The sequence below is a fragment of the Geotrypetes seraphini genome, chromosome 11, assembly GCF_902459505.1.
Source record: "Geotrypetes seraphini chromosome 11, aGeoSer1.1, whole genome shotgun sequence".
Taxonomy (NCBI): Eukaryota; Metazoa; Chordata; class Amphibia; order Gymnophiona; family Dermophiidae; genus Geotrypetes; species Geotrypetes seraphini.
In genome coordinates this window covers 12,252,288-12,262,093 of record NC_047094.1, presented here as the reverse complement: position 1 = coordinate 12,262,093, position 9,806 = coordinate 12,252,288, and the positions used below count along the sequence as shown (strand labels likewise).

General features: G+C 48.6%; 1 protein-coding gene across 1 annotated transcript in view; it reads right to left on the bottom strand.

The window, feature by feature from the left end:
* Positions 1-5,006: 5,006 nt before the first annotated feature.
* Positions 5,007-9,806, bottom strand: part of RNF216 (ring finger protein 216) — a 185,878-nt gene continuing 181,078 nt past the window's right edge. Inside the window, exon 17 of the mRNA XM_033963367.1 lies at positions 5,007-6,068. Within this exon, the coding sequence (XP_033819258.1) occupies positions 6,064-6,068 (5 nt within the window). The 3' untranslated portion in view covers positions 5,007-6,063. The remainder of the gene's footprint in view (positions 6,069-9,806) is intronic.

Sequence of the window (9,806 nt, the reverse complement as noted above, 5' to 3'; positions counted from 1 at the left end):
ACTTACAGGACCGGTTGGCTAACCTCCCCTGCGTGGGAAAGGAATTGTTCGATGACACTATCGAGGCGGCGACAAAACGCCTCTCCGAACATGAACACTCATTTGCCTCCCTTGTCCGGCAAAAGCCCAAACCGCCAGCGCCCAGGCCATACAGGGCCCCTCCACGCCGCTACCCACAAAAGTCCACCCCTGCTTTCTCGCGGCCCCCACCCAGACGTCCGCAAGCCCATCACAGGGCCATGCCCAAGTCCCAACCGCCCGCGACCACCAAACCATCCCCGTCCTTTTGACGGGACACGCGGAAGGGGGCGGGCCCCCTCCGCCATAGTCCCAGGCCGCCTTCCCATCGGAGGTCGACTCAAAGCCTTTTACCCTCGCTGGGAACAACTCACGACGGACGCATGGGTCCTTGGCGTGATCTCATCAGGGTACTCTCAACTTTCGGGCCATTCCCCCGGACAACCCCCCAAGGAATTGCCCTCCCAACAGGACTCAGCTACCTCTACTCCTCTCCGAAGCTCGAGACCTGCTTCGCCTGAGAGCAGTGGAGAAGGTCCCCCCCGACCAACGGGGGAAGGGCTTCTACTCCCGTTACTTTCTGGTACCGAAAAAAACGGGAGACCTACGCCCAATACTAGACTTGAGACGCCTCAACAAATTCCTGGTACGGGAAAAGTTTCGGATGCTCTCACTACCAACACTCTACCCCCTGATCGACGAGGGCGACTGGCTCTGCTCCCTCGATCTCAAGGAGGCGTACACACATGTCCCAGTGCACCCCGCTCACCGCAAGTTTTTGCGTTTCCAAGTAGGGGACTGGCACCTACAATACCGAGTCCTCCCCTTCGGACTAGCATCATCACCTCGGGTCTTCACCAAGTGCCTCGTGGTGGTAGCAGCAACCCTACGCTCCCAGGGCCTCCAGGTATTCCCCTACCTGGACGACTGGCTAATCAAAGCCCCGTCCAAAGAAGGGGCTATCTCAGCGACCCAACAGACTATTACCTATCTACAAAGTCTGGGGTTCGAAATAAACTTCCCAAAATCTCAACTACGCCCCTCGCAATCCCTACAGTTCATCGGGGCCACGCTGGACACGGTTCGCCTCCGTTCCTTCCTCCCCCCTCCGCGCCTGGAGGCGTTAGTAAGTCTGAGCCGAAGGATCTCTCGGCTGACCTCAGTATCAGCCCGACAGATGATGACCCTCCTGGGCCACATGGCCTCCACCGTCCATGTCACACCCTTCGCCCGCCTCCATCTGAGAATCCCTCAATGGACCCTGGCGTCTCAATGGCGTCAAGACCGGGACCCGATCGACCACTCCGTGACAGTGACTCCTTCATTGCAACGATCGCTCCGCTGGTGGGCCGACTCTTCAAATCTTTCCAAAGGTTTGCTCTTCCTCACCCCACCCCACAGCAAGGTACTCACCACGGACTCGTCGGAGTACGCTTGGGGAGCCCATCTGGACGGCCTGCGCACCCAAGGAATGTGGTCAGCACAAGACCGCCGCTGCCACATCAACGTGCTAGAACTTCGGGCCATCTACCTCGCAGCAGTAGCCTTCCAACATCTGCTCCGCGACCGAGTGGTTCTCATCCGAACCGACAATCAAGTAGCGATGTACTACGTAAACAAACAAGGGGGCACAGGGTCTTGGCCCCTTTGCCGGGAAGCCCTGCGCCTCTGGAAATGGGCAATCTCCAACAACACCTTCCTTCGGGCGGTGTACATACAAGGAGAACAAAACTGCCTGGCGGACAGACTCAGCCGCCTCCTCCAGCCACACGAGTGGTCACTACACTCCCAGGCCCTACGAGGAGTGTTCGAACGGTGGGGGACGCCTCAAATAGACCTGTTCGCGTCCCCTCACAATCACAAGCTGCCTCTCTTCTGCTCCCGGATATACTCCCCGGACCGGCTCGAGGCCGACGCCTTCCTCCTCGATTGGGAGGGAAGGTTCCTGTACGCGTTCCCGCCGTTTCCTCTGATACTGCGGACGCTTATCCACCTGAAAACAGTACAAGCCACCCTGATCCTGATTGCCCCTCGCTGGCCACGCCAGCCGTGGTTTTCCCTTCTACTTCAACTCAGTGTCAGAGATCCACTGCCTCTGCCTCTGTTTCCCTCTCTACTGTCACAGGGTCAGGGTTCACTGTTACATCCCAATCTTCAATCTCTTCATCTGAATGCCTGGTTTCTCTCCCCCTGACTGCTCTCCCCGTGTCTCAATCAGTCAAGGAGATATTGGAGGCCTCTAGAAAAACCTCGACGAGAACCTGCTACTCCCAAAAGTGGACCAGATTCTCAACCTGGTGCTCCTCCCACAGCCAGGACCCGGTGTCGGTCCCCGTCCCCCTGGTCCTTGACTATCTACTTCAACTATCTCATTCCGGCCTAAAGACCAACTCCATTCGAGTACACCTCAGTGCGATTGCGGCCTTTCATCAGCCCCTGGAAGGGAAAGCCCTCTCGCTCCATCCCTTAGTCACTCGCTTCATGAAGGGCCTGCTGAACGTCCACCCCCCTCTCAAACCTCCCCCGCTGGTTTGGGACCTTAACGTGGTTCTGGCTCAACTAATGAAACCTCCATTTGAGCCCCTAGACAAATGCCATCCAAAATTCCTCACTTGGAAGGTAATTTTCCTACTCGCGCTCACGTCCGCACGGCGGGTTAGTGAGCTACAAGCTCTGGTAGCGGACCCACCCTTCACGGTATTCCATCACGACAAGGTGGTACTCCGCACCCATCCAAAGTTCCTACCTAAAGTAGTGTCTGATTTCCATCTCAATCAGTCCATTGTCTTACCTGTGTTTTTTCCCAAGCCCCACTCTCACCCCGGAGAAGTGGCGCTCCACACTCTTGACTGCAAAAGAGCGTTGGCCTTTTACCTCCAACGCACTCAGCCACACCGGAAAGTCCCACAACTGTTTTTGTCCTTCGACCCAAACCGGTTAGGTCACCCAGTTTCCAAACGCACCTTGTCCAACTGGTTGGCCGATTGCATCTCCTTTTGCTACGCTCAGGCTGGTCTCGCGCTGCATGGTCGAGTAACGGGACACAAAGTCCGAGCGATGGCAGCCTCCGTAGCCTTCCTCAGGTCCACACCTATTGAGGAAATCTGCAAGGCTGCCACGTGGTCTTCGGTTCATACCTTCACCTCCCACTACTGTCTGGACTCCCTGTCCAGAAGCGATGGCCGATTCGGCCAATCGGTGTTGCGAAATCTATTTGCTTAAATTGCCAACTTCCCTCCATCCCTCTTCAGTAAGCTTGGAGGTCACCCACATGTGAGAATATCATGCCTGCTTGTCCTGGGATAAAGCACAGTTACTTACCGTAACAGGTGTTATCCAGGGACAGCAGGCATATATTCTCACAACCCACCCACCTCCCCGAGGTTGGCTTCTTGGCTAGTTAAGTGAACTGGAGACCACGAGGGGATGCACCCCCTAGTGGAGCAGGAAGGCACGCATGCGTGGAGCAGCAGAGCAAACTTAAATCTTCAATCAAGTTTGCTTGAAAATGCTTCCGCATCGGGGCTCCGTAGATGACGTCACCCACCCACATGTGAGAATATATGCCTGCTGTCCCTGGATAACACCTGTTACGGTAAGTAACTGTGCTTTTGGTCACATCTCCTCGATGTTTTTGAAAACAGAAGGGATCACCCCAGTAATGCAGGCACCTGAGAAGACATCAATCTTCTAGTCTAGCCATTCTCAACCCAGCCCTCGGAGCTCATCTAGTCCCATCAGGTTTTCAGGATATTGACAATGAATATTCAGAAATTAGGTTTGCATGCAAATCTACCTCATGCATAGTCATTGTGGAGATCCTGAAAACCCAATGGGACTAGATGAGCTCCAAGAGCTGGGTTGAGAATGGCTGCTCTAGAGCAGTGGTTGCTCTCGGGACACATTTAGCTAGTCAGCTTTTCAGGATACCCACAAAAACTATGCATGAGATAAATTTGCACGCGCCATTTCCACTGCATGCAAATCTCGTGCATAGTCATTCTGGGTATCCTGAAAACCCAATGGGACTACAAGATGACCTATGAAGGCTGGGTTGAGAATGGCTGCTCTAGAACAGTGGTTGGTAATCTTGTCTCGGGACACACTTAGCTAATCAGGTTTTCAGGATATCACAAGGACTATGCATGAGATAAATTTACATGCACCATCTCCACTGCATGCAAATATCTCGCACATAGTCATTCTGGGTATTCTGACAACCTGATGTGGCCTGAGGATTGAGAACTGCTGTTCTAAGGGGAATACCATCTGTCATTCATAAGGCAACATTTGTCCCAGGCTGGACTGAGAACACACGATTGCAGGGCTTTGGAAGGAGTCAGTAACTGAAATGATTGGGAGGGGCACTAAGTGATGGGGAAGGGGAAGAACCTCTCCAAGTCACTGAAGAAATACTGTACAGTAGAGAATGACATGGTGACAAAATTCATCACCGTTCCCGTCCCCGTGGATAACCGCGGGAAATAATCCCATGTCATTTTCTAGTGTCTATTTCAACCTTGGTCCTTCTACACCAGCATTCTTCAAAGCAAAGCTGGGCCCATTCATACTCTGATTCTTATGTGAGCCAAGAATAATGAAGCCATTGTGACATCACTGATGTGATTGGCTCTTAGGCACTGGTGGAATGAGGCATTATGACATCACAATATCTGCTCTGGATACCAGAGACTGTCATTCTGTAGTGTCTGTTTCAACCTCGGTCCTTCTACACCAGCATTCTTCAAAGCAAAGCTTGCGGGTCAGTGGTTATGGCCATTCATACTCTGATTCTTCCCTCTCTCCTTAAAGAATGACATGAAGATGGTTTCCCACGGTTATCCGTGGGGACGGGAACGGTGATGAATTTTGTCACCGTGTCATTCTCTACTGTACAGTACACTGTGGCAACAGATTCCAGCAGCTCCAAATTAACTGAAAGGACATAGACCGTTCTTTCTCCTCCCACCAAAAAATAAATAAATAAATACAAGAAACAAGTGTGTGCAATTTTATTTACAAAAAGTTTCAAATTACATATAATACATTTTTTTACACACCAAATGTTTTAAAACATTGAGACAGCCTTATGCTAACAGAAGATAAAGAAAAATATTTGACTTTCTTTAATAAATCACTTGCAGCTATTGTTATACAAATCTGTACGTCATGCAGGGTTCTTTTTCTAGTTGCCTTTTATTTTCCTAAAAAAAGGTTGTGGAAAGTGCAAATACGACACATCTTTCTCCACCTTTAAGGCAAGTAATATGGAACACACTGCACCAAAGTGAGCATAGGCGACCTCAAGTGAGTTTTTAAACACTCTCCCAGCAAAGGATAGCAAAATTATTAGACATGAAACACAGCGAGAGGACCTGAGGAATTTTGATGGGTTGTATCAATTTTAGAAATGTTGGAAACTCAAATGCCATAAATTCTCAGATGCCCAGGGTCATGAGGTGGTGAATTAGTCCCTCCCCTTCCAGGCCTGAGCTATTCCTCTCCGTTTGAAATGAATGACCATGAGGTGCAGGAGAGCTCTGCCATTTTGTTGCCACGCCCATCCTATATCGCTTCCTTTTACAGTTTTGGCACACACTAGCAAACGATTCCATCCGGATGAAGGTCCTGCAAGTCAAGGAGCCAATTTGTACAGCTACACTAGTGGTCAACAGGATCCAACCCACTCTAGAGATACAACGTGGAGCCTTTGCAATGTATTACTAGGCACGTTTCGCTCTGATTACCCTTCTAAAACTATTTCAGAGTTCAGTTTTTGTACTAGAGATAACTTACCAGCTCACCTCACCCTTGACTTCGTAAATCTTAAACTTCCTTAAAACCTTTCAAATTTATTGCAGTGTGTGTTGAAGCTTTTCTTTACTAAGAAATCAGACTTTACAAGTCTCAGGCTGCAGTGAAAAAGGGTTCAGAAAACTAATTCAATCTCTCAAGACCAGGGCTTTGGCATTCCAAGGCTGCCTGAGGATGAAAGAGGCACAACACAGCTCCTGCTCAAAACACATCCAAACTCTAGAAGTAATACTACCCTACAAAAAAGAAAACAAAACTGGTTATTTCAATGGAAGACATGAGAAAGTTGGGTCAGTTTACTAAGAGTTCTAATTACTACCTGAATATACAGGGAAAAAACCCCAAAAAACTTAAGGAGATGCTTTAAGCTTGTTCTTAGGGCATCTCCAAATCAGTGAGGTGGAGCAACCTGGGTATGGCCTACTTTGGAAGGCTTCTCTCAGCACAGTTACTACCAAGGGTCTTACACTTAAACCTAGCCCAATCTATGCACCTTCCAAGAGAGACAAGCAATGTAAACTTCACCCCCAAAGACAAGTCAGGAAGTTTTGTCTTAAATGAAACTGTACTTGCAGAAAAATATATATTTACTCTGATCAGTGAGGGTGACTTTACAGACAAGAAACCAGACAGCAAACCTTTTGCTAAAAATGACCTGGGCTATTATTAATGGCGGGGGGGGGGGGGGGGGGGGGGGGGGGTTTCCTATGCACTGAGGCCACTTTTAGCACAGCTGTAAAATGGCTGCATTTCCTGTTTCCCCCTATTAATGGCCATGGGCTAATTTCTCTCTATTTTATAGGCATTAAGGCTCGATTCTCTATACCAGTGGTTCCCAACCCTGTCCTGGAGGACCACCAGGCCAATTGGGTTTTCAGGCTAGCCCTAATGAATATGCATGGGAGAGATTTGCATATAATAGAATTGGCAGGCATGCAAATCTGCCCCATGCATATTCATTAGGGCTAGCCTGAAAACCCGATTGGCCTGGTGGTCCTCCAGGACAGGGTTGGGAACCACTGCTCTATACGATGCCTAGATTAAGAGCTGTTAGGCACCATAATCAGACGTCTAGCAATGCCTAATTTACTTCCACGCACAACTTGAGTTAATGGTTTTAAATGGTTTAATTGACCGCACCATTAAAAACTTACTAAAAAAACATTTTAATGATCCATTTAGGTTGTGCGTGGAATACCACACAGTACCTAGCAATGCCTAAGTTGATATCTCTCTGAAAAGTAAGCGTGGTTAGGGGACAAAGAATAAGCGTGGTTGACTTAGGCATTTGAGGTAGGCGCCAGGAAAAGCCTGCCCTAATATACTAGTGTCTACCTCTAGGATGCCTAAGTCCAGTGGCATAGTAAGGGGGTGGGGACGGCACCTCTACACCCCCCCATATCATGCTCATGTCCCCCTTCCTCCCCACCCAGTGTGAACGTCTCAATCTGCTGCTTGCAGCAGCCTGGTTTCCCTCTGAAATCACTTCCTGGTCGTGGGGCCAGGAAGTGACATAAGAGGGAAAGCCAAAACAGGTACGAGCAGCAGACTGGAGAAGCAGCTCATGCTGGCAAGGATTTAAAGAGGTGGTGGGGCCACCGCCAAGGGCATCTACTACCTTTGCCAAGCCACTGCCTAAGTCTGCTTAGGCGTGGCTAGGTGCGATTCTATAAAGATGAGAGTGGTTGATTGATAACCATGTGGAGTGGTAGTAAGTGTCATTTCTAGAATCAGATCCTAAGGGCATGCCTACGCTCTACCTCTGCACTATAGATCTTTAAAATAGAGTGCATCCCATAGTCATGCCTCTTTAACCTGTGGAAAGCACACATTAGTACTTATTGCAGCTTAAAAATAAATGTTCTTTGCAGTACTGAAAATCTGTAGTTAACATATTTCAGCTCAATCATCCCACAATGTTTTTACAGTTGTTACATTCCAGAGACAAACATATCCATTTGGGGATCACTCTTTTGGCATGTGCAACGTGAAAGGTATAAAACCAGAGACAACGCAAAGGTGAGATGGATACAAGGGTGTCAGGTCAAAAGCGCGCCGGGACAAAGGTGCGCGCAGACAACTGAGCGCAGCGTGGAGGTGTGCGCCGCAGAAAATTACTGTTTTTAGGGCTCCGACGGGGGTGGGGTGGGGGGAACCCCCCCACTTTACTTAATAGAGATCACGCCGCGTTGTGGGGGCGTTGTAACCCCCCACATTTTACTGAAAACTTCACTTTTTCCCTGTTTTTAGGGAAAAAGTTAAGTTTACAGTAAAATGTGGAGGGTTACAACCCCCCAAACCCCCCACAATGCCGGCGCGATCTCTATTAAGTAAACTGGGGGGGCTCCCCAACAAAACCCCCCGTCGGAGCCCCTAAAAACTGTAATTTTCTTTGGCACGCGCCTCCGTCTTGCGCTCAGTTGTTGGCGCGCGCCTTTGTCTTTCGCGGGGTTGTCTATGAACCGGATACAAGTATTAATTCAATCACTCAGTTTTAAAGAGACAAAAACAAACTGCGAACGTACAGGGCCCCAATAAAGCATAATTGGCAATAATGAGCCTTAAGTAGGGTCCACAGAAACAGAAAAAGTACAAGTGAACTGATTATTCAGGACCCAGCACAGCCACTAGTTTATCACCCTGCCTACGATGTTCTAATCCTAGTGCATATTTTTCATTTAAGATCCAAAATTAGGAGAAGATAGGTCAGAAAGGTCTTATAAATCCTCTCATTCTCTTTCTCAGATCTTCACATCTGGCCAGACAAGCCAGTGTAGCATTTTACAGACAAGAGATTAAGCAGAATAATATATTAAGCAGGATGACTTTCATTATATGGTTTCAGAAAGCCGATTTCAGTGGCAGAGCCGAACAGTGATTCCTCTTTAAAGCATATGAACTATTTCAAGTAAGAAGACTACGTTTATTTTTGCATTGAAGCTCCTTCATCATCACCTTCTAATCTCCCAAATCCAACTCCATGAATGAAAGGTATAAACACAGCAGAAACATGACAACCAGTGGCTGTTGAGGTGACTAATTACCTATCATGAACATTGAAGCAGAAGGCCGTGTGTTTTATGAAAACGTTGGCCAGGAGCATTTCTAAAATACGCTTTTGATAAAACCAAACACTTCAGACAGGCCCTTCAAAAATATCACTGCAATTTAAAGGAAGAAAGTGCGTGTGTGTATGGGGGGGATACAATACACCCAAAGAACCTTATTTAAAGGCATCCCCATGTGTAAATAGCAGCATTTTAAAGACCAGAGAGGCCCTGACATTTAAATGCCAAGAGCAAGGGCCCTTTACATGTGAAGATGCTAAGCAGGGGGCCACAGGTACAGCAGATGTGGTCTAGGCCAGTGGTATTGGACCCAGTCCTGAGGGACCACCTGGCCAGTTGGGTTTTCAAAGTCTCTGTCATCCATATTTCTTGTGGATATCCTGAAAACCCAACTGGCCAGGTGGTCCCTCAGGAATGGGTCGAATACCACTGGTCTAGGCAGATTTCTTATTTCACATAAAAAAAATCCTGATCTGTTTGTGTTTATATACTGTATATGTCAGTATTTACAGCTGCCCCAAGGCAAATCTAAGTGCCTGCCGTAGGAGCAGCTGTAAATAGCAATGACTGGGGCCCCTTCTATGATCTCTGCCCTCTGACATCCAACCCCTTCAATCAAATTCCCCACTCCCAGCCCTACCCCTCATCCCACTCCCTGGGCCCTAAAATCCAAACTGGTCACTGAGCTCTCTAGTGCTAATATTGAGGTATTACCTCTAGGAGTCTGGAGACAGGGGTGGGGTTGCTTGTGCACATGCAAGGGCCTTTACTACAGGAAGAAGGGGGCTGCCTATACTGAGGTCAGAGCCTTTTACAGAGGGAGCAGCTATTCTAAAAAGCTGTAGAGGAATTTCTATGCCCTACCCCCTCTCCTCACATGCGTGGAGGGACTTCTACCTACCTTCT